The sequence below is a fragment of the Lynx canadensis genome, chromosome C1, assembly GCF_007474595.2.
Source record: "Lynx canadensis isolate LIC74 chromosome C1, mLynCan4.pri.v2, whole genome shotgun sequence".
In the NCBI taxonomy this organism is placed as follows: Eukaryota; Metazoa; Chordata; class Mammalia; order Carnivora; family Felidae; genus Lynx; species Lynx canadensis.
In genome coordinates, this window is record NC_044310.1 from 5,230,447 (window position 1) to 5,255,468 (window position 25,022).

The 25,022-nt window shown below is 42.0% G+C and overlaps 1 protein-coding gene across 1 annotated transcript in view; it reads left to right on the top strand.

Annotated features, from left to right (window-relative positions):
• Positions 1-25,022, top strand: part of PER3 (period circadian regulator 3) — a 59,537-nt gene that overhangs the window by 14,224 nt on the left and 20,291 nt on the right. The window contains 11 exon segments of the mRNA XM_032594562.1: positions 1,781-1,859; positions 3,447-3,553; positions 3,807-3,963; positions 8,200-8,305; positions 9,495-9,668; positions 9,725-9,820; positions 10,062-10,188; positions 21,592-21,724; positions 22,177-22,296; positions 22,356-22,360; positions 22,468-22,680. Of these exon segments, the coding sequence (XP_032450453.1) occupies positions 1,781-1,859; positions 3,447-3,553; positions 3,807-3,963; positions 8,200-8,305; positions 9,495-9,668; positions 9,725-9,820; positions 10,062-10,188; positions 21,592-21,724; positions 22,177-22,296; positions 22,356-22,360; positions 22,468-22,680 (1,317 nt within the window).

Below are 25,022 nucleotides of genomic sequence, written 5' to 3' on the forward strand. Positions count from 1 at the left end.
TTAGATCAGACATAACCTGTCAGCACATCAGGTGGGAACACGTGAAAGCCTGTTTACTGAGCCGTGGAACCAGAAAAGAGCTCTCAAGGCTTCAGCTTGGCCCCGAACTCTGTGGGCATCTGTAGCATATAGCAGATCTTCCCTGATGTGTATTTACTACCCTTGACTTCTTGCGTGCTTGTCTCCTTCAAGGCAGCAGCACGGCCCAAGGGTCTAAGCACAGACTTGGCCACAGATATGTGATCCTCTGACCCTTTCTGTACTGGGGACTGTCCTATGGCCTTTTGCTTCTGCCCTGTGTGAAATAGCATAGAAAGTGTGGCACAGAAACATCACAAAAACGAATTTGTGTTTTTTAAGTGTTTTGAAATCCCTTGAGTAAAAACTATAGTTTATATCTTCTGATGGCAGAACTACATTTCTAAATTCATGCATTAGTACGGAAGTAGCTTACATTTATTATTTGCAATTATAGTCCATTCTGCTGTAACCTGACATCTGCTTCCTTAAAAATTACTGTCCTGTGCAAAATAAACCCCAAACACACACGCACAAAACCACAGGGCTTATGGGAAAAATGGGTTTTAGGGGCACAACACTCAAAACACTAAACTGCACATTAAAAATAAGACATGAATCTAATAAAAACAGTAACGGTTTTACACATTAAATGGTTAAGAAATACACAGTCGCTGCAGTAAATACGGCACCTCACCTTGAAAAAGCCCTGCGGTGGCTTGTGGCTGTGGGTGTTGGCACCTGCCGCGGCTCCTGAGTTACTGTGGAAGGAGGAGGGTGGAAGGAAGGTTGTCTGAAGTCAGACGTGGACGGGCATGGCTCGTAACACGCAGCGCACAGAGGTAGCCATAGGTGTTTGAGGGGTGTGCGTGTGTTTGTGTATTCGTGGGTGACTCCGTTCACCTCTCGTGTCTTGCAAATGAAATTGTGCGTGATTTCAAATCACTCCACTTGCAAAATGAATGACAGCAGAATTGGCCACACCAATTATATTACACAGATTTGAAATCTCCGAATCACGCCGACACCGAATCCAGGGTGCTCAGTTACACACAACCACCAAATACAGCCACGCTTTCTAGTCCTGACCTTTAATTTCCCCTTGCTTTGACTGTTGGATTCTTTGTGGTGAGTAAGCTTTTCTTGTACACAAATTACTTGGAATTAACTTTAGGAGGGTGCCTGGGTGGCTCAGTCAGTTGAGCATTCAACTTGGGCTCAGATCCTGGTCTCACGGTTTGTGCGTTTAAGCCCCGAGTCGGGTCTGGGCTGACAGCTCAGAGCCTGGAGCCTGCTTCGGATTCTGTGTCTCCCTCGCTCTCTGCCCCTCCCCCACTCATGCTCTGTCTCTCAAAAATGAATAAACATTAAAAAAAAATAAAAAATTAAATTAACTTTAGGGGCACCTGAGTGGCTCAGTCAGTTAAGCTTCTGATTCTTGATCTCAGCTCAGGTTTTGATCTCAGGGTCGTGAGTTTGAGCCCTGCATTGGGCTCTGCACTGGGTTGGGAAGCCTTAAAAAAAAAAAAAAAAGAAAGAAAATGAAATTAACTTTATTAGGCATTGCATTTTGACTTAATTAAAATGGGGTTAATGAAAATTATAATTTAACCATAGCTTTGGCTACTTGAAAGCCAGGCGCCCTAAGTGACATTTCTATCATTTCATATAGAGATATTGTTTCCTTTTTAATGTAAATGATTAGTTAAGTAAATGACTAATTAGATATTTGCCTTTAGGTGAGTCTTTCTGTTTTTCATAGCTCCTCGAATCCCGATGGATAAAAGAATTTTTACCACAACACACACCCCAGGGTGTGTTTTTCTTGAAATAGACGAAAGGTAAGTACGAAAGGTAAGCCTGAAAGGTAAGACGAAAGGTAAGCCTGAAAGACATTTGTTTCGGAAAATAGAGAAAAATGTGAGAATGTTTACATTATGTTTACATACTTCTACATTATGTAACAGACATCTATCCATTTGCCCATTTGATTTCTGTTAGTTTGCAGTTTATTTTTAATATAAGTAGTTTGCATATTCTACTTCTCAGATTTAAATTTGATTTCAGATTTATGTTTGATTTCACAATAGTCTGCTTTAGGTAAGTCAGGACTTAATTATTGTTCTATTTCACACAAGAGGACAATGAACCTGGCCACATAGTATGTGATGTGTTTGAAATGGGACCAAAACTCTGGCCTCCTACTTCCTGTGCCAAAGTGATTTCCACCAGACAAGGGCTTCCCCAACCAGGCTTTGATGAAATGTTTATTAGTCTGAAGTGAGGGGGGAAACAAAGGAAAAATAAGAATAGGTTTTGTTTGTTTTTTTTTTGGTAAAGGTAAGTTTATTTAATTTAAAACATTATTACTTATTTTGAACTTACGTCCTTTCTACTTTTTTGGTATTAAAAGAGTCTTAAAGAAGAGTGATAGTAGATAGTAGTTGTTCCTTATTATTGTTTTTTAAATAAATTGATTTGGAAAAAGAAGCATTGTTATCCCCTGATGAGTACCCTCTGTTTTCCCCCACATTTATTTTTAAATTTTACTTATTCACGAAATGTGAAAATCTAGGGATCGGTGCACCACGGCACACGTAAGTGTAGAGCAAAAGAGTCAGAAAAGCTGGCACGGTTATGATAGTTATTCGTTTTGATTTTTAAAAAATCTTAACATCTGAAAATAGGCTTATTTAATAGTAGACAGCCTGAAACTAAACAATAACAGTGAAATACTCCGTATAACGTCATCTATAGAAAGTAAGAACATTTAGCTGGAGATATTTAACGGTTTACATTTATTGCATGAGAAAGTATTTGTGCATTTGTACACACAGAAAACATTTATGGGGTCGGGTCTTCCTAAGTCATCCTGAAGACTTTGAATTCACAGCTTTCCCATGAACCTGCATCCCGCCCACGTTTCTGCGTGCCGGTTGTCTGTCTGTCATCACCTTCTAGGCGACATTGCTTATGTACAGTCTTAACCATGCTGTGTAAATTTGTAGCCCCCCCCATTCATTTGACATCATAAACATTTTTCTGCATTATGGTGTGATCTTTGTAAGCTTTTTTTAAGTAGGGGGGCATCAGAGACCCCCGAGGAACTTGCTAAAAATGCGGATTCCTGGTCTTACCCCAGCAGCCCTGACTTAGCCTGTGGTGAGCCTGTGAATCGTCTTGTAGCAAGTTCCGCGGGTGATTTTGATGCACTCTGTCCGATGACCAGCATTTCTTAGATTGTGTAACCATTTCCCCAATGTGGGCACTCGGGTGGTTTGCTCTTATAAATGCGGTAATGACATCTTCCGCGTACCTGTTTTTTCTTTCGTATTTAGAATTAAGTAAAAAAGTATTTTTAAAAGTGTATAAAGTATGAAAATTGCTTGCTGTGTGTAACATGCTGCCCGTGCTGTGTGTGTCTCCAGAGCGGTGTCTCTGCTGGGTTACCTACCTCAGGATCTGCTGGGGACATCCATCTTGGCGTACGTGCACCCCGAAGACCGTTCTCTCATGGTTGCCATACACCAAAAAGGTGAGGGCCTGCTTCTTTACAGGAGCAACCGCTCATCTGCTCCGACTCTCCATTTCGTTTCATGTTAGAGCTCCTCTTAAGGTCTAATCACTACAGCTCACCCTTCAACAGGTAAGCAGTGTGTTGAAGCTCCCAAAACAGTTTCTTCTCTATTTGGACATTTCTGAAAACCTTACTAAATGCCTGGGAACAGCCATTTGCAATAAATACCTGCATTAAATAAATTCTAATCTCGTCGTATTCTCTTATTTAGTCTTGAAGTATGCAGGCCACCCTCCCTTTGAACACTCACCCATTCGATTCCGTACCCAAAATGGAGATTACGTCATATTGGACTCCAGCTGGTCCAGCTTCGTGAACCCGTGGAGCCAGAAGGTTTCTTTCATCATCGGTCGGCATAAAGTTTGAACGTAAGTCCATCAGTGCTGGTGTTTTATAGAAGGACTTTTTTTTACCAAATAATATTCTTCCACCCACTGACACCCTTTGAATCAATTGACACATAAACCGAATAAAGCACAGAATGTTTTTAAAGTGCTTTTGGAATACAGTGTGGCAGTACGCGTCAAGAGCCTTAAAAGATTTCTACCACTTTGACCTCATGATTCCCTTATGGGAACAGTCTAAGGGAACATGCCTAAATACAGAAAAGCTTTACAAAGAAAAGACATCTTTTGCACCATTGTTCAATCATAATGACAGACTTAGAGCAGCTTATATGCCCATCATTAAGAAAGTTCTGGAATATTTGACATGTTGTATTATTGGTCAATACAAATTTTTGCAAAGATTATATAACATGAGAAATTGATAATAGATTAGACTTAAAAAGCAGCATACAAAATTGCTGATGCCATATGGTCATAACATGTTCAAAAGACACACAAACATTGTAAAACAGGAAAAAGAAGAAGAAAGGTAATACGTTAAAATACAGATTTTGGCTATGTGTAAGGTAATGGGGAGATAAGGGTTTTTTTTTTTTTTTTCTCTTCTGAATTTTAAAGTTCTCTTTACTGAGTGTGTAAAACTTTTTGTATCAGCTTCTGCTGTCAAATTCCACTTATTTGTGTCCATTTTATCAAATCTTTTTTTTTTAAGTTTATTTATTTTGAGAGAGAGTATGTGTGTGGGAGGGGCAGAGAGAGAGAGGGAGACAGAGGATCCCAAGCAGACTCTGCACTGTCAGCACAGAGCCTGATGTGGGGCTTGAACTCATGAACCGCGAGATCATGACTTGAGCCTAAATCAAGAGTCAGACGCTTAACCCACTGAGCCACCCTGGTGCCCCTCAAATCTTTATTTTTTTAAAAATTCGATGCTTTTTAGTTTTTATTTTCCTGCCCAGCACGGCTGACTCAAGCCTCTTTGATGGCTGCCACTCGTCCATGTGACAGGACCTTGTGAAATGGACCTGAAACAACCTGGCCCGCCATTCCTGTCCCCTAAAATACTCCGAGCCTCTTGACTTTTTGGTTTAAAATTTAAAACTGACCTGCAAGTTTCTCAGCTGGGCCGTAGGCTCTTCACAAAGACCGTGAAGTCTTTGTTTTTGAAGCACGGAAATTATACTTAACTCTTCAGGATCCTGCTGAGATTGAGAAATTAATTCTGTCTTCTGTGTTTTGTTGTACAGCTTTGTGCACATGAGCGCAAAACTGGGAGCAGTAGGTCTGCCGGTAAGACTTACTTTGGCATGTCTTCATACTGTAATAGAGGGCACCTAGCCGTGGCAGGAAGAGGTCCCAAGGTCCTCCTGCATCGGTGTATGTCTGGGTTTGGCCCTCAGCGGAGCAGATCTGGAAACCTAAGCAGAGAAGTGGGCTCCATGCCGCCCTAACTCATGAGACCAAATTTGTGCTAGGGAGCTAGTGTAATAATTAGGATAAGAAATATGACTGCCCAGTAAGTGTTATTCACGTTGGTCAGAAAGGACATTTTTTTTCCGGTAGGAAAACCTGTGGGGAAATGAAAATAAGCAGGTGGTTGTTTAGTATGACTGTGAGATACCCCAGGGCAGGTATGATTGCTTTCATGAGACATCTGTCTGTCTACTGGTCTGCGTACCCTCCCTGTCAGTGCCAGAGCCACGTCCCAGATGCCCCAAGTGTCCTTTCAGTTTTTTTTATCATTAACTGATACCCAAGTGCTCCCCACGTCTGCAGATTAAAAAAAAAATTATACCTGTGTCTGCATCTCAGTTTTCAGAATTATGTAAGGGAAGTATTCAGAGTCTAGTATTAATCTTGTAATATAATTGTAAGGTAATTGTCCATAGTGTTTATAAAATGATTTTAACAAGTGCTTAGGGATCCCTGGCTGTGTCAGACATCATGCTAGACCCTGAGAACGAGATGGTAAACCAGACAGACGTCCCCTCTACCATCACAGGGCCCCTAGTGTAGCAGGAGAGCCAGGATATGGAGGTGGCACGGTCACCTACCTGTGAGCAGAGCTTTGGAGAGTGTGGCAGTTGAAGCAGGAAGTAGATAGTTAGCAGGGACCCTAACTGTCTGTGGGCAGGCAGGTTATGTGCTGTTTCCTCTCATTCTACACTTAAAATCCGCGTTCGGCAAAAGAGTAACCCTGGCAGAGGTCACTGAGGGGAGGAAGTTGCAAAGTACAGACGAGAACCAGGTTTTCTCCCTGACTCCTCGTGCACCTTCCTTCCGTCCCTGGTGCTGCCCGGCATTTGCCGCTGCCCACAAAGGCCCTGTCTCTGCAGCCTCCACATTAATCGTCTTGAGTTATATGATTAGTGATTGAACATACAACTTCCCTTTGTAGAAAGTTTCACCAACAGGAATACGTAAAGCTCATAATACAAAGCAGTCTGCCCTATTTCCATTTTGGAATTTCACTTGAAAAATAAAACCCAAACATTTTTGGAAGGTATTCAAGCTCATAGTGGACGGATGCGTTGATCACAAATCAGATGTACTTTATTCAACCAGCCTGCCCCTTCACTGACATATTCCTGCTTGTACGTGCCAGGCACTGTTGGAGGCACTGGAGAGGTGAACAAAATCGACCAGAGAGCCTCACCCCACAGTGCTCGTGTGGCAGTGGGAGGCACAGGCAACAGACCAATGGAGTGTCGCATACAGTGCACCAGGCTGTGCGTTCCAGTACGGTTTGCCATTTACGTACCACATGCGTGATGCTGTGCTGATAGGCATTGGTTGGCACCATCCACGGTCTGTGCACCGAGGGAGTCAACGTTGCCGGGGGCGGGGGGGGGGGGGGGTCTAGACAAAGAGGGAGGTGGTCTCCGGAGGCAGAGCTCTTCCTGACTGACGCTGCCGACATCCTGTGGTTTGTGGATAATTACTTCTGTCTTTGGGACAGCGTCTCAGTTTTTAGGGAATTGGGCTGTGTGTTTAAGTTGCGAGAAACAGTGGCTATGGCAGAATGGAAAAAGGAACGCGTTGACTTTGGAGTCAGGCATGCCGACTGGAACCCTGACTACTGCTTCTGCGTCAGGTGACTCGGCAAGGGTCCAGACCTCTCTGGAGTCATGATGATTCCTGCTTTGTAGGGTTTGGAGGACTCAGGAGATACATGCCTGACTCAGTAGATCGTATCAGTGGTACCTTAGTTACTCAGGTACCAAGAAGCAGTACGCCACCGTAGCAAACGTGCACTATGGAGCCCAAGCTCTGGTCCCTTTGTGAATACCTGCTTAGACTTCACCAGCTAGGTGACCTCGGGCAAGTTTTCAACTCTGGTGAAGGACGTAATACTTGCTAGAGCATCTGGAACGGTGCCTGGTGCGTCAGAAGGGCTTAGAAAATGTTATTCTTGCTGTGTGTTATAAAAGATACATAGAAGTCAGTTCCTGCATAGAAGTCAGTTCCTTCCCTTCTTCGCGATGATTTCTGCTGGCATTTCTGTCCCTGGCTGTGTTAAGGTAGTAGTTTTAAAAGGCTCTAGTATAAGCAAGACTAAGGGTACCATGACAGCCACGTTTTCACCAATAGGTGGGTGGCAGAACCACCTTTATAACATAACTGAAGTGCTTGGGTACGTTAAACATTAAATGTTGTTTGGCAGACCTAGGGTCTTAAAATTCCTAGCATAGGTTATTCAGTTAATGTTGAATTTTGAAACCAGTAGCTGGTGAAGATACTTTGGTAGGTAGAGAGGTTACTCGTCACTGATTTTAGGTTTCTACAAATTCAGTGCTGACACAATTGTGGAAAGAAAGATTAGAGCTCTAGACAAGCCAGAGAAGCCTCTTAATGTCTCATTTGTTTCTTAGTATTTTCTCTGTCTCCATAAATGGAATTTTAGCTTTATATTTTCTGTTTGAAGTCAGAGAGTTGCTTTGTGTAAGTATAGATTTATTATTTGAACATTCTGTTTAAAGGTCACCTTAGACATGGGGTTCCTGGGTAGCTTAGTTGGTTGAGTATCCAGCTTCTGCTCAGGTCATGATCTCACGGTTCATGGGTTCGAGCCCCACATCGGGCTCTGCTGACAGCTCGGAGCCTGGAGCCTGCTTCCATTCTGTCTCCCTCTCCCTCTGCCCCTGAAAACGTTAAAAATTTTTTCTTAATTTTAAAAATTAAAAAAAAATCACCTTAGACTTTATTGTAAATTCATTTTGAATTGCTTGACTCCATCTTTCACTTGGCACCTTGTAGGAGTCCGCTGAATGAGGATGTTTTCGCGACCCGAATAAAAAAGACGAACCATAATGACAAAGTTGTAACAGAATTGCAAGAACAAATTCACAAACTTCTCTTACAGGTAAAGTGAGATTTTAAAAAGCAAACACAAAATTTCCATAGTCGTGTTTTATTTTAACATTTGCTCATAGTGAAGTCACTTCACAAAGGTACACCGCAAGGAGAGAAAAATCTTTACCGTCTGCGTTCCAGGAGTTTTTGTTTTCCTGATTGTTTTTTAAATTCAGTTTTATTAATCTTGTTCCTGACTGAAACGCACAGAACATTCTTTTAAGATCCCATTCTAAGCAAATCGAGTCATAGTAGGCAGGTAAGACAAGGAAGCTATTTCTAAATGAGAACATCCTTCTTGTATTTCCAACACTAGCCATGTGCTCAACTTCTGGGATCTGCCGTATTTTTTTAAACAATAATTCTAATTGTAAAGGATGGGGGCACAGGGATGGCAGGTCTCAGCATCTCTGGTTACTCCAAAACAAACATGGCAAAAATTACTTCTTTTTTTTTTTTTTTTAACATTTTTATTTATTTTTGGGACAGAGAGAGACAGAGCATGAACGGGGGAGGGGCAGAGAGAGAGGGAGACACAGAATCGGAAACAGGCTCCAGGCTCCGAGCCATCCGCCCAGAGCCTGATGCGGGGCTCGAACTCCCGGACCGCGAGATCGTGACCTGGCTGAAGTCGGACGCTTAACCGACTGCACCACCCAGGCGCCCCAAAAATTACTTCTTGAAAGCAGATGCCAAAAATGATTTCTACTGGAGACCCAACTAATAAGCTTGTGAAGCGTTTACTGATGGTATCACACAGCAAACCGTGCGCCCCGTAGCTTCCAAACCGTCTTTTGTAAAGTCTCTAGGGTTCGTGAAGGAAGTTCGTGGAAAAAAGTATGGTATTTAATTTGTTCCATCTGTTCAAAACTCAGCATAAAGAACTGCTAGAGTTCACTGTCCTATTTTGTGACCTCTCTTATAACCATGTGGCTTTGTAAAGACCTGTTGTTCTAGAAATGTCCACCGGGCTAGAGAACTAGACTTTGCCCTTGAGAATTACCGAACGAGAGAGGAATGTCTTTTTTGTCAGCCTCGGGCCGGAAGCATGGAGCTTCACACACCGCACGTAGGATTTTGGAAGCGTTCACCTTCGCGTTCGGTGATCTCAGACACACTCTCGGGTGCCAGCCGCTGTGCCTGTCTCCTGGCGGCCCCGCACCCCGTGACGCTGACACCCGGCCCCCTTTTCCCTTCAGCCGGTTCACACGAGCGCCTCCGGCAGCTACGGGAGCCCGGGCGGCAGCGCCTCGCGGGAGCAGCGCGTCAGGAACGCGTCGTCTAGGGAGGCCGGCGGGCCCCGCGCCGCGCACGCGCACGGGGAGCTGGTACGTGAGCCACGTCGCGTCTGCGCAGGCGCGTCCTCCACCCTCTGAGTCCTCGGAGCCGCGTGCGCGCCGCTCCTGCGCCTCAGCGCCTGTGACTTCCTGTTAGAGATTCTGGATCTTACTGGATCGCAGACGCCCTGTTTACCCCATTTTGGTTTGAAACAATGGCTGTTAAAAGAAAATACCAGCTTTGGAAGGTGATATTTGGGTTTATTGTACGATTTCTTAAGATTACCGTTTTGCGAATAGACGTGTGTAAAGTCTCATTTGTACTGGCCGTGCCGAGGCTCGGGGAGGAAAGTGAGTTAACGTGGTCTCTGTGTTGTTCTCAGCCGCCATGTCCTCAGAGAACTGGAAGTTACGTGTGTTTTGTTCGTGTATCTTTTAATGTACATGTTTATAATTTCTGAAGCACCTTCTCTCATTCTTTTCCCTCAGCTGACTTTGCAGCAGGTCTCTGCCAGTCTAAACAAAATTAAGAATCTCGGTCAGCAGCTCTACATTGACTCAATGGCCAAGTCACCAAATAAGCAAGTGACGGCGATGCGCACAGGACGGCTTGGCGGTGAGTCAGCGGGGCAGCGCCCAGACCTCCTCCCACGGCTCTGCCCTCTCCTGGGGTGACGTGGGCGTGTGAGCAGAAAGCCACAGGCCGGTGCTGTCACCTTTCACCTTTCCTTGCCCGGGTGACAAGAGCAATAATGATAATGGCAGCAGCAAATACTGCTCGGGAAGCTAAATGGTATTAGAGTGTATTTCCGTGTATTTCCACTAAAGAATTAATGTTTTTGGTAACACCAGCAGATTCATAGATTCTTCCGAATAAGGTATCTGTAAATCAAAAAAGTTAATTAAAATTTTTTTAATTTTTTTTTTGATGGGGGGAGAGAGAAACAGCGCAAGTGGAGGAGGGGCAGAGAAAGGGAGACCAAGAATCTGGGAAGCAAGCTTTGGGATCTGAGCTGTCAGCACAGAGCCGGAAGCAGGGCTCCAACTCACGAACTGTGAGATCATGACCTGAGCCGAAGTCCCACCTTAACAGACTGAGCCACCCTGATGCCCCCAAAGAGTTAATTTTAGAGTACGTTTCAGATTTTAGAAAGTACATTAACATAATAATTCTGTCGTTTAGAACAAATGAAGAATATTTATGATCTCAACTGAATGTAAAATTGGGGATTTTTTTTTAAATACATGTTTATGAGGTAAGGAATGTTCCTAAGGAATTGGATCAATCATGATGATTGACACTGTTTAGAAAAGTTAACCTACTGGCATTACATAGCAGAGGAAGGATCTGTGATATAACGTAGAGACCAAGTTTTATTAACTTTTTTAGTTTAGTTAGCTTTCCCTTCACTTGTCTTCCTGAATGTTAATATAACTTTGGAAGTCGTCATAGGTTTGGTCACCAGAATATTATTAATGGTCTCTATCCTTGTCAGATGTGGGTATTTACACAGTAGGGGTGAAATTTCTTCTCTAAAGTCAATAAGAATAAAAAATAATTACAGCTATATCCTTCAGTACTTACCATGATTTACACAACAAAAACATCCAACCACTGCTCTTTCAGGTGGTATCACAGGGAGCCCTGAGGCTGCCCTCCCGATACAGCATGCCCAGTCCGTGGGTTTTTCTTGTTGCCTTGGTAGGAGGTTTAGCACTCTGCTTGTTTCTTTTGCTGTAGCTGTAAGGGCACGAGACAGAAACAACTTTTTTTGTCCCTTGAAACCATCAGATTTCCTACCTTAAGTATCTGACTTGCTGTATGTTATTATCCCATGTCCTAGCTGGGACTTCTTTAGGGAGATTTGACGGCTAAAATTTGTACATTTTTTCTTTATTTAAAGAAAGTGGTCCACTTTGTGCTGCTCACTGCTGCTTAGGCCTAGGACCTCATGTTAGGGCCACAGTTTTTTGTCCTGACCTCTGTATTTCTTGTCAGAGTGGAAATCCTTTCTTACCTTCTGCTTTGTTCAGTTTTGTATCACCCACCATTGGCCTGGAAGTGCCATCACTATCATGGTTTAAAGGCTGCATTCAAGTTGTAGCTAATTCTGTGCATTTATGATGCTATTCTAGAAACTGACGTTATCCTACTACTTAGCTATATGCTGTATTTGACTCATACAGCTATATGCTGTATTTGTCTTTTGGGTGAGAGGGAAGATCTGCCATTTGGTAGAGCTTCGGAGAACTAATGTTACTTGGGCATCTTGATTTTATTAACATCTCAAGACCTACAAGTTTAAAGAGCTAGTAAAAAATCTTTATTACAACTTACTCAAAAGAAACAAGTATGCAGCTTCAAGATAATCTTATAATTTAAATATTAGAAATTGAGTAGAAATAAGTCCAATCAAAAGGAAAATAGTAAGTAGTCATTGTGTACATAGCTTGTGTACAGGGTGCCAGAGCCAACAAGAAGATAAGGTTTTAAGTTTATATTTTTATTTTTCTTATGAGGGCAGATTAGGCTTTGAAATAGAGGAAGATGGGAAATTTTCAAAAGTTAATATGGAAAGCCAAGGACTAGCAAAGATATAAAGCCCTTTCATCAGCTTTATACACTGATGCCAGTTGCTAGAAGCAGCTAGAGAAATTGGGGAAAATGTTCCGGTTCTGGGGTGGTAGTGCTTGAGGGAGAGATATTGATCGATGAACTGAACTCATTCAGGGTGAGCGTGCTTTGGTTTCTGCTCAGGGAGAGATGGAAAGAGCATCATTCCAAACTGAGAAGGAAAAAAGCCATATGGCAGCAAATTCATGAGCTTTCTTGAACATGTCAGAGTACTGAGGCTACGTGGCAACCAACAGGCCTAAAATCTAAGGGAGAAATGTGCTTGCAGGAAGAAGTGAGATCAAGCCCTGGATACTGATGCACTAGCTGACGGAACTGGTAACTTGCAAGAGACAGGCCTCCAAGGCATAGTACCAGGGGAAGACCACAGGCTGCAAGTGGAGCAGATATAGGAAAAAACCCAAAGCTCTCTTGCGCACCAGCCACCACGTAAGTACAAAATGTCACTAGAGGAATTGGAAAGCTATAACGACGTTGAATGGACCCATAGCAACAGCAGACCTTAGGCCTGGCCAACAAATTAGGTTAACTCAAACACAGACCCAGCAGAAGGAAAGGCATGCTAGTCTCCACTGTCCTACACAAGATACTCAGTTTTCAACATATGAAAAGGCAAGGAAAAAAAACTCCCAAGAGATAAAGCAGCCATCTGAACAAGAGACGGATATGACACAGATGTTGGAACTACCCGACAGGGAATTTAATACATTAAAATCTATGGGACAGTGAGCAGCATGCAAAACCACATGGGTATCATAGCATAGAGATGGGACATAAAATAAAGGATCAAAAAGAAATACTAGAGTTGTAAATATGTCTTGGATGGGCACTCAACACACCCAAAAAAGGAATCCATAAACTTGAAGATCGATACATACAGGTTATGTCAACTGAAACACAAAGAGAAAGAAACATGTAGAATAGAGCGTCTAAGAACCTTGAGGCACTATCAAATGATCTAACATAAGAGTAATGGAATCCCAGAAGAAATACTGGAAATAACGACCAAGAATTTTCCACAGATAAGAAGAACATCGGGGCGTCTGGGTGGCGCAGTCGGTTAAGCGTCCGACTTCAGCCAGGTCACGATCTCGCGGTCTGTGAGTTCGAGCCCCGCGTCGGGCTCTGGGCTGATGGCTCAGAGCCTGGAGCCTGTTTCCGATTCTGTGTCTCCCTCTCTCTCTGCCCCTCCCCCGTTCATGCTCTGTCTCTCTCTGTCCCAAAATAAATAAACGTTGAAAAAAAAAATTTTTTAAAAAGAAGAACACCAAGTAGCATAGATATAAAAAATAACCAAATAAAAACCAATCACAAGATAAAAACACCACATACTTGGGAAAAAAATACACCACGTACTTGGAAATATCATATTCCAATTGCCAGAAACAAAAGCAAAGAGGATATCTTGAAGGTAGCCAGAGGAACATAGACTACATACAGAAAAACAAGGATAAGAATTACAATAGGCATTTTTTTTAGATGCTGGGGACACTAGAAAACAAAATGTCTTAAGACAAAAAAATTGTTAGTACAGAATTCCCTACGTGGTGGAAAGTATCTTTCAGAAATGAAGGAAATTGAAAGATTTCTTAAACAAAAACTAGGTGGGGAGTGTATTGCCAGCAGATCTAGTCTATAAGAAACGCTAAGGGAATTTCTAAAGGGGGAAGGAATATGGTACCGGACATAAAACTTGGATCTACACAAAGAAATGACAAGCACTGGAAATGGAGTTAATGAAGAAGTTTTATTTTTTACATATTTTTAATTGCCCTGGAAGGTAACCGACTAACGCAAAAATACTCTTCTGCTTTTGTGGTCTATGTTAAAATACTGCAAAGGATTGGGGGAGGCACTGGAAATGTGCTGCTGTGGAGGCCTTACATCAGAAGCAATATATTATTTGGAGGTAGAAACTGATTTGTAAAAGATGTATGTTGTGAAATTTAGAACAGCTATCAGAACTAGTTTCTAAAGAAGCAATAAATGTCATTTGACGAGATAAAGTGGAACTTAAAACATTTAAAGCAAAACGAGGCAGAAAAGAAACAAAAACCCAGATGGAACAAGTGGAAAACAGCTAGCAAAGTGGTACACTTTAATTCAGCTATATCCATAATCACATGAAATGTGAATGGTCTCAATATACCAGCTAGAAGACTGACATTGTCAGTGGGTGAAAAAACGAGAGGCATCTGCATAGTATCTACAAGAACTCATTTTGCAAATAAAAATATAGGTTACGAGCAAAAGGTTACAAAAGATTCACATGCTAACAGGGATAAAAAGAAAGCCGGAAAGCTATATTAATATCAACTAATGTAGACTTTAGGATCATGAACTTTATCAGGGAGGGTTTCAGAGGGATATTGCATGACAACAAAGTGGTTGATTCTCTGAGAGCATGTAACAGTCCTAAAAGGTTATGCACCTAACATCAGAGCTTCAAAATACACGAAGCAAAAACTGATAAAAACTTTGAGAAATAAACAAATCCTCAGTGGTAGAGACTGTAACAAACCTCTCTCTAATTGATAAAACAAGTGGACAGAAATTTGGCAAAAGTATAGAAGATCTGAACAACACCATCAACAAGATTGGCTTGAACATGTATGGAACATTCCAACCAACAACAACATACTTATTTTTCTGAAGGGCACATGGACCATTCATCAAGATAGACCTTATTCTAGGCCATAATACAAACCTTAACAATTTAAAAAATATATAAATCATACCAAGCATATTCTCTGACTTGATTAAACTAGAAATCAGTAACTGAAAGGTTTGTCTAGAAAATTCCCAAATGTTTGAAAATTAGAGAACACATATCTGAGTAACCTACAGGTCAAGGTCTTAAAGGGAAGTAAAATCATTTTGAAAGGAATTAATTGAAAAGACAACAAAAAAAATTGTGGAATGAAGCTAAAGCAGCGCTTAAAGGGAAATTGATATAGCATTGATTGTATAAGAAAAAGAAGAAAGGTCTCCATCAGTAATCTAAGCTTTCTCCTAAGAAACGAGAGCAAGAAGAGCAAATTAAATCCAAGGTAGGCAGAAAGAAGGAAATCTTTAAAACCAGGTATCGATGGAATTGAAAATAGAAATAAGAGAAAATGAAATAAAAAGCTGATAAATATAAAATTAACAATCTTTTGGCCATACTTAATCAGAAAAGAAGACAGAAATGGCCAATATTGGGAATGAAAGATCACACAGATGTTAAAGTGACTACAAACAACTGTATCCCCCCAACTTTGGTCTGTTATTTGAAAGAAACAAGCTATCAGAACTCAGTGAAAATGGGGCACCTCGGTGGCTCAGTTGGTTAAGCATTCGACTTCAGCTCAAGTCATGATCTCACGGTTCATGGGTTTGAGCTCCGCATCTGCTCTGTGCAGACAGCTCAGAGCCTGGAGCCTGCTTTGGATTCTGTGTGTGTCTCTCTCCTCCCTCCCTGACTCATGCTCTCTGGCTCTCTCTCAAAAATAAATAAACATTAAAAAAAAAAAAAAAAGAACTCAGTGTAAAAGTAGTAGGTAACTAGAATAGACTTCTGTCTACTACAGGTACTGAATTTGAAATTGAAAACCTTACAAAAAGAAAACTAGGCCCAGATACTTTCACTGGAGAGTTCTGTCAAACATTCAAGGAAATAATAATTCCAGTCTCTACATAATCTTTTTGTCAGAAAATTGAAGACAGAAAAAAAATAGAAGAAGGAAGTTTGGAAAGGAAACTCCCAAACTCATTTTATGAGCCCATTAGTACCGTAATACTGAAACAAGATAAAGACAATTCAAGAAAAGAAGATTATAGACCAGGATCCCTCATTAACATATTTGCAAAATCATCAAATCAAACTCAGCAAAGTATAAAAAAGGCAAATACATCACAATCAAATATGACTTATTCTAGGAATGCAAGGTTGGTTCAATATGTGAAAGTCAAGCACTTTAATTCTTCGTGTTAACAATAAAAAAGACAAACCATCAGATTAATTTAGTAAATGGAGAAAAAGCATGTGACAAAATTCAACATGTACATATGATAAATATTCAAAAATGAGAACTAGAAAAAGAATTTCATTAACCTGACAAAAAGGCATCTACAAACACCTACAGCTAATGTTATGCTTGATGGGAAGAGAATGCTTTTACCCTAACCTAGAGAACAAGCCAAGGGTATCCACTTACCATGTCTTAATATTAGACTGGAAGTCCTGTCCAATGTAGTAGGCAAGAGAAAGAAATAAAAGACATACAGATTGGAAAGGAAGAAATAAAACACTTTCCATTCACAGATGACATGACTATCTACATAGAAAAATTCTAAAGGATCTACAAAAAAAAAAAACTACTGATTTTAGCAAGGTTACAAGATACACAGTCCATGTGGAAGATCAGTTAAATTTCTGTGTACTGACAAGGAACAATTGGAAACAAATTTTTAAAAACTATGCAAAACTGAAATACTTAAATACAAAATCAAACAGAAGATATGAAATAATCCATATACAGAAAACTGTAAAACATTGATGAAAGAAAAACTTAAAAGTACTAGGTGAATGAAAAGATATGTCAAATTCATGATTTAGAATACTCAATATTGTTAAGATGTCAGTTCTCTCCAGGTTAGTCTGTACATTCAATGTAATTCCAATTAAACTCTCAGCAGGATTTTTTTTTATAGATATCAAGAGGATCCCCAAACTTATACGAAAAAATAAACTAAAATAGCCGAAACAATTTTGAAAAAGAAAAGCAATGTTGGAGGACTTACTCTACGTGATTTCAAAACTTACTAATTAAGGGGTGCCTGGGTGGCTCAGTCGGTTGGGCGTCCAACTTTGGCTCAGGTCATGATCTCGCGGTCTGTGAGTTCGAGCCCCGCGTCGGGCTCTGTGCTGAGAGCTCAGACCCTGGAGCCTGTTTCAGATTCTGTGTCTCCCTCTCTCTCTGACCTTCCCCCGTTCATGCTCTGTGTCTCTCTGTCTCAAAAATGAATAAATGTTAAAAAAACAAATTAAAAAAAAACTTACTAATTAAGACAGTGTGATATTGGTGAAAAGATCAGTGGGACAGATTAGAGACAAAACAGACTTACACAAATGCAGTTTTTGACAGAGGTGCAAGGTCAAGTCAGTGGACAAAGGATAGTCTTTGCAACAGATGGTACTGAATGATTAGACATCCACATGTATTAAAAAACTGAACCTCAACACATAGCTCACATGCTATACAAAAGCTAATTCAAACTTGATTATAGACCTAAATGTAAAACTTAAAACTATAAACTTCTAGAAGAAATCTTAGGAGAAAATCTTTGTGATCTTGGGTTTGGCAAAGAGGTTTTAGATACAATATCAAAAGCATGACCCATGAAAGAAAAAATGGATGAGACAGGCTGTATCAAAATTAAAAACTTCTCCTTGAAGGACATTAGTAAGACAATGAAAAGACAATATTTGCAAATTATAGGTACAATAAAAAAATTCCTATCCACAACACATAAAAAACTGTCAAAATTCGACAATAGGAAGATAAACAATCCAATCAGAAAATGGTCAGTGGGTGCCTGGGTGGCTCAGTTGGTTGAGCCTCTGACTCTTGATTTCGGCTCAGGTCATGATTTCATGACTCATGGTTCGTGAGATTGAACCCTGTGTTGGGCTCTGCACTGATGGCACAGAGCCTGCTTGGGATTCTCTCTCCCTCTCTCTCTGTCCTTCACCTGTGCACATGGCACGCACACTCTCACTCTCTCTCAAAATAAATAAATAAACTTTTTTTTTAGTGGTCAAGAGATCTGACACTTCCGCAGTGAAGTACACCCAGATGGCAAATAGCATAGGAAACCATGCTCAATCTCAGTCATAAGGAAATGAAAACCACATGAGATACCATCACACACCAATTAGAATGGCTAAAAAGTAAAAGACAAAGTACTGACTATACCGAGTTGTGGCAAGAACTGTGAGCACTGGAGCTCTCAGTGCTGAAGGTAATGTCAAATTGTACAGCACTTTTGAGAAGTTTGGCAGTTTCTTACAAACTAAACATTCTCTCTTTTGCTATATGACCCAGCAATTCCATTGTTATTTACTCAAACAAAAGAAAAACTCGAGTTCACACGTAAACTTGTCTATGTGTTTATCACACTTCATTCACGCTCATCAAAAATTGGAAACAGGGGCGCCTGGGTGGCGCAGTCGGTTAGGCGTCCGACTTCAGCCAGGTCACGATCTCGCGGTCCGGGAGTTCGAGCCCCGCGTCGGGCTCTGGGCTGACGGCTCAGAGCCTGGAGCCTGCTTCCGATTCTGTGTCTCCCTCTCTCTCTGCGCCTCCCCCGTTCATGCTCTGTTTCTCTCTGTCCCAAAAATAAATAAACGTTGAAAAAAAAATTAAAAAAAAAAATTGGAAACAACATAAGATGTCATTCACCATTTAGGTAAATGGTTAAACCGGTCCATCCACACAATGGAGTATTGCTCAGCAGTAAAAGGGAAGGGACTTGATTCCTACAGCAACATATATGGATCTAAAATGCATTTTACCAAGTGGAAGAAGTCAAAATCAAAAGGTTACATATTCTACAATTCCATTCTAGAAAAGCATTCTTTCTGCATTGACCACAAAGGAACAGCTGAAGGGAAATTTCTGAGTGATGGAAACATTCTGTTTGTTACTCTGGTGGTAGAAACACAACTTTGTGTGCATTTGCTAAAAGTCATGGATCTGCATACCTCATCCCACCCAGAATGTAGAGGAAACCCAAAGTGATAGGAAGCCTGTGACAAATGAATCTAACTGCATCACAAATAAATGGCATTAAAATACTGAGGGTGTAAGGAAGAAAGGAGCTAAGTAACTTTGGAAATCAGTGTGTTAACTGGATACCCAAGGACTAAATACAAAATGCAAATGAACACGAACACTGTAATCAAGTTGATAAACTTGTTTCTTATCCGAGTATGGCTTAGCAATTCCAAAGGTAATTTAGATGTAGGGTAGGTTGAACAAACAGGTGTGTATGTTATAGATAACAATAGATTCCTCACTATGAGAGAAGGAACTTACAGATCAGCAAAGAGGGAATGTTAGAATTGACTCTTGGTGCTGGGTTGGAGTTGAAGGTGTCAGCATGAACTCGTGCCTTTCTATTTAATGGATGCATGGACAGATGGATAGACAAGGGTTAGCATACATGAATTATATTTACTGGTTTTCCCCATTGAAAGGATTTACAAGGAAGTCCTTGTAGAAATAGGAAATTGCTATCAGTGGTCATTATGCTGTACACCTTAAACTTACACATTGCTGTATGTCAGCTATATCTCAATAAATCTGAAAGGGGAAAAAACATTCACAGTAATAACTGCTGTGGGGAATATCCTCCAGTGAAAGCTGAAATTAATTGAAATATTTTTTAATTGTGGTGTATATATACGTATGTACATGTATACACATATATACATGTGTGTATATATTTTTTCACCATTTTAAAATTTTTGGGCGGGGTCCTGGGTGGCTCAGTCGGCTAAGCATCCGACTTCAGCTCAGGTTGTGATCTCACAGTTCGTGGGTTCGAGCCCCGCATCGGGCTCTGTGCTGACAGCTTAGAGCTTGGAGCCTGCTTTGGATTCTGTGTCTCCCTCTCTCTCTGCCCCTCTCCTGCTCACGGGCTCCCTCTGTCTCTCAAAAATAAATAAAAATGTTAAAAAAATTTTTTTAACATTTTTATTTATTTATTTTTTAAGTGATTTGGGGGGAGAGAGAAAGAGAGAGCAGGTAAGGGGCAGCGATGGAGAGAGAGAGAATCCCAAGCAGGCTCTGCGCCATCAGCACAGAGCCCGATGTGGGGCTCAAACTCATGAACCGTGAGATCATGACCTGAGCCAAAATCAAGAGTTGGAAGCTTAACCACCTGAGCCACCCAGGTGCCCCTTAACCATTTTTGAATGTGCAGTTTGGTGGCAGTAAGTCCATTCAAGGACTTTTCCAGGGAGAACTCTGGCAGACAGCAGCTTAACCAGTGATGAAGGCTGACAACACCCACAACAAAATATGTCAAGGTCATGTACCCCTGTGGTGTGGGGCACGGGGAAGGGCACAGCACCTCTGCAGGAACCCTCCCCAAGATGCATAACCTCAGCCTCATCATAGAGAACATCAGGGAAACTCACATCAAGGGGCAGATCAGGAGAGACCAGGAGAGACTGAGACATTGACACTTGATATCACTGTGAATCTCAGGTTGGATCCTGGAGCAGAAAATGACAGTTCATGGCACAGCAGGTGAAATCCAAATAGGCTGTGGTTGATTGGCAGTGTGCCACTGTGAATTCCTTAGTTTTGTTCATCCTGTTACAGTTCTGCAAGATGTTACATTAGTGGGTGCTGGGTAGAGGGTATTTGGGAACTCTACTTTTTTGTAGCCCTCTTCGAGTTTAAAATTATTAAAGAATTAAAAGTATAAAGGTTCATAAATGAAAGTTAACGAGTCATCTTTCAGTTATTCCCTCTAGAAATTGAGTGGTCTCTTCCAACGCAGCTCAGATGACCTTCATTAATAACAACAACAACCGTGGCTAACCCAGCCCCTCAGCAGTACTGAACATAGTTACTCGTTCCTTGAACCAGTTTACCTTCTGGGTCTCTGTGACGCCATATTTGGCGGGCTCTCTCTTACCTGTCTCCATGCTCTTCTCCATCTCCATTATTAGCTCATTGCTCTCTACACAAGGTTGAAGTTCTTCAGTGTTCCAGCCTGAGGCCATGTGTCTTCCCTGTGTACCTCTGCTATCCAGTACGGCAGCTACTAGCCACATTGGCAATCTAAATTCAAATTCTTTACAAATAAATAAAACTTAAAATTTAGTTCCTCTGTTGCTGTGGCCGCATTTCAAGTGCTTAATTGTCACATGAGGTGTTAGTGGCTACCATATTGGACAGTACAGATGAGGAACAGTTCTGTCATTGCAGGAAGTTCTGTTGGACACAGCATCTGCCTGGCAGCCCCTTACACTTCACGTTGTGTCTGGTTGCCCCCGTCCCGGTGAGGCCAGGATCAACCAGTTGGCAGGTAGTGTCAGCTCAGTATTGTAGAGTCTCCATCAGCCTTTTATCTAATAGTCTTATTCCTCGATAGTCTATGCTGAAACATTTGCTTCACCCCTTTTTTGTAAAAAACAAAAGACAAATGTGATCATTTTGTGTGGATGCCTTTCTGTATCAGTGCATTTTTTTTTTTTAGATCTGACCTTGTTTTTAATAGCTACAGAATGTTCTACTGAATGTACACATGCTAAAGGACCTGATCTAATTTTGTGGGGTAAGTTCATAGGTATATAATATTTTTAATTACACATCCTTTCCGTTTCAGATGAGCAGAAGGTCTCTTCTGCCTTCCAGACGTTGAAAGACGATAGCATGCATGTGGAGTCTAGTGAAGATTGGAGAAAAGACCAGCATAGCCTATCTTATCAGCAAATAAACTGCATTGACAGTGTTATCAGGTGTGAGACAGAAGTTTTGAGAACATGCCAGTTTTTCCAAAAGCATACGTTGTCTCTGTAAGCACACACCTTCCATCGTACTTAATGTCTATTGTCTTGATTGTTCACTATAAGTCAGTAAGTATTTATGGAGTACCTACCTACAGTTTATAATAAATTGAACATTTCAAGGGATGCCAAACAGGAAGATTGGTCCCTTCTTTGAGGGCACAGTTGAGAAGACAAGACCTTGATGATAAAAATTAAACGAGCCAAGGTTTGGAGATCAATTCCAGGCCACAGTAAAAGAGATGTGACACTCCAGTGATTCAGGCTGGAACAGTCAGGGAAGACCTCATCAAAGGAAAGTGTAGGGCATACCCACGCAAAAGTGCCGTGAGAAGAGCAGAAATGTGGGAAGTGGCAAAATTAGGGGCCAGGGAGGCACACGTGACCTAGTTACGTTGTTGCAGATACAGATACAGGAGGAGCTGCGACGTTCCGGCTTTGAAAAGGAAGAGCGCGTCCTCTTCATCCTCGGAAGACAGAACCACAAGGCAAATGATGCCCAGACCTTGCACGGTAACGCGAGTGCCCTCCTAGCCAGCCAGAGGATGGGTACAGAGCCATCCCTTTCTGGTTTTCCTTCAAGGTTTGGTCTCTACTTATTTCGTGAATCACCAACAATCCTGGTTTCCTATTGCTCCTTAATGGCCAGTTATAAACACCTGCAAACTTGGTCTTTAACATAAATTTCCTTTGAGGATTTTTCTTTTCACTGTCGGTTTCTCTCATGCCCCCAGCTGCGCCTCAGACCCCAGCCACAGCTCACTTGGAGATGTCTACTGCCAGGGGGTCTGCAGACGCTACAGGACGCGCCCCCCAGAGCCTGTCCCCGGCGGCGCTGAGCCTGGGCTCTGGCACAAGCCAGTGTAGCTACGGCAGCACCGTTGTCCACGCCCCGCCACCAGAGTCAGGTGCCACCTTTACCTCCTGCTCTGAAGAACACTCCTATGAAATTCGGGGTCGTGAGAAAACACGTCATTAATACCAGTTACTTAAGAATGACTTCTGGGTTATAATTACGTCGTCCTTTCTTTATTTTTTTTTTTCAACGTTTATTTATTTTTGGGACAGAGAGAGACAGAGCATGAACGGGGGAGGGGCAGAGAGAGAGGGAGACACAGAATCGGAAACAGGCTCCAGGCTCTGAGCCATCAGCCCAGAGCCCGACGCGGGGCTCGAACTCCCGGACCGCGAGATCGTGACCTGGCTGAAGTCGGACGCTTAACCGACTGCGCCACCCAGGCGCCCCAACGTCGTCCTTTCTTTAAATCAGTCCGTAGTTTTGGAAATACCACCTTTGTATCGGTTACATAGTTTGGACTGTATTTCTAAATCATTGTCACTTGTTGATCACATCAGCTGACACGTGGAAGGCACTTAGAACTAACAGAACCCAGTGACGTAGTGGTAAGTCCTCAGCAAGTGTTAACTATCACTAATGAGGTTGTTTATGAGGCTGCCTTAGGTCACTTTGTTGTTGCCCTTGAGAGAAGGTGTCCTTGTCAGACTGACATTGGCCGTGACCAGATGGACCGTATACACATCCAGATTTTTATATTGGCCTGATAACAATGAGGAGAGTGTGTTCAAAACTCTCTTCCTTTTGGGCGCCTGTGAGGAGTTGGGGATGCCTGTCCCTTCTCCTTCAGACTCCACTGCCCACCCCCCAGGCTGGATGCCACGCCATGCCACAGTTCTTGTGGACGTTGGAAGGGGGCTACCCAGCGGCCATCGGGCGAGGTGTGCATGTGTGCATATGAGTGTGCCCCACGTTCTCAGTGGGGGGCGGGGCAGGTGGGAAACCCCTGAGGGCCTGTGGGGTGTTAAAAAGGGTTTTTAAGAAAACAAAGGAAAAAAATATCTCTTCCTTTTAACAACATAATGACTTGGCAAATTCTTCTGATGTCTACTTTTTGTTCCTTTTTACTGTCTCCTGCCCTTTGACTTTGTCCTTAAAACAATTTGGTGGATGAAGTAGTGGTGACAGAGGTGTTAAATCAGGTTTTTGGGTTATCTGACTTCTTGTTGCTGGTCTTCAGGGGCCCCTCAGGAAACGTGTTGAGCTCTTACGGTGTGCAGCCATCTGTCCTTAGTCTTTCACAGGAATTAACTCATCTAATCTTGACACTGACCCTTGGGGACGGAGAGTACAGTATTGACAGGCGGGCTGGGGGTCGGTGGGAAGAGACCAGAGACACAACCGTTGGAGCTTAGATTATGTTTCTAATGAACTGAAAATAGAGTTTTATTGGAGCTGAGCCAGTCCCCCGGGAAAGAGCAGCCGCACAATTTTTTAGTATACCTTTTCTTAATACTTTGGATTCCAGTGTGGACATAATAGCTGCCGGTGACTCAGCCCATACAAGGTGGGGTCTCATCCAATGGGGAAAGATTTTGTGGTCATGCCACTATACTTTTTATAATCTGGTGTGTATTACCATTTTGAAAGATTGATAGTAAAGCCTGTAAGCTCTCACTGAAGGGAATTTATTGATAATTGTTCTGATCTTAAACCAATCTCAGCATCTGTGGGACCACATCTTTCTTCCAAGGAGAAGAAACAGAAGCACGGTCTCTGTAAAGTATCTGTATGTCTTTTGCTCTCTGAAAAGCCTGATTCGTGCAGTTTACACCCTGACTCTAATTAAACGATCGGGTCTGAGGACCATGACTCCAAATGCATTTCCCTGCAAGCTGTGGCCTCCATTTCGTATACACAACAGTTAAGGCACAAAGGAGTTAAGTGACTTGGGCAAAGTTATGTAGCAAATGAGTGGCAGAGAAGGGAATCAGACATTAATAAGCAGTCTCCAGAAACCATTGCCGTTAACATATTTTTTAATCCATAACAGGGTCAAGATGGCCTGTGAAGTAAAGCCAGGAGATAAGTTACGGTGTAATTTTAAGAAACACACAAATGATCCAAAAGAAGGGCAGAAAGGAGGAATAGAGCAACAACCACCATCACCAGAGGGAACATGTCAAACCCATAATAATAGCTCTAAATCTAACTGTATCCCCTCCACTTAAAAGGCAGAAATTGTCAGAACAGATTAAAAAAAAAATCAAGACCCAGCTATATACTGGCTGGAAAGTACAGTTTAAATATAATCCACCAAGGGATTGAGGATAAATGAATGAGAAAAGAGGCCCAATGTAGATGACGAGCACAGGAGGACTGGCGTGCCAGTGGTGATAAACTAGAGTTCAAGACAGAGTCTTCCTAGAGATGGTTCATAGTGGTGAGCAGTTC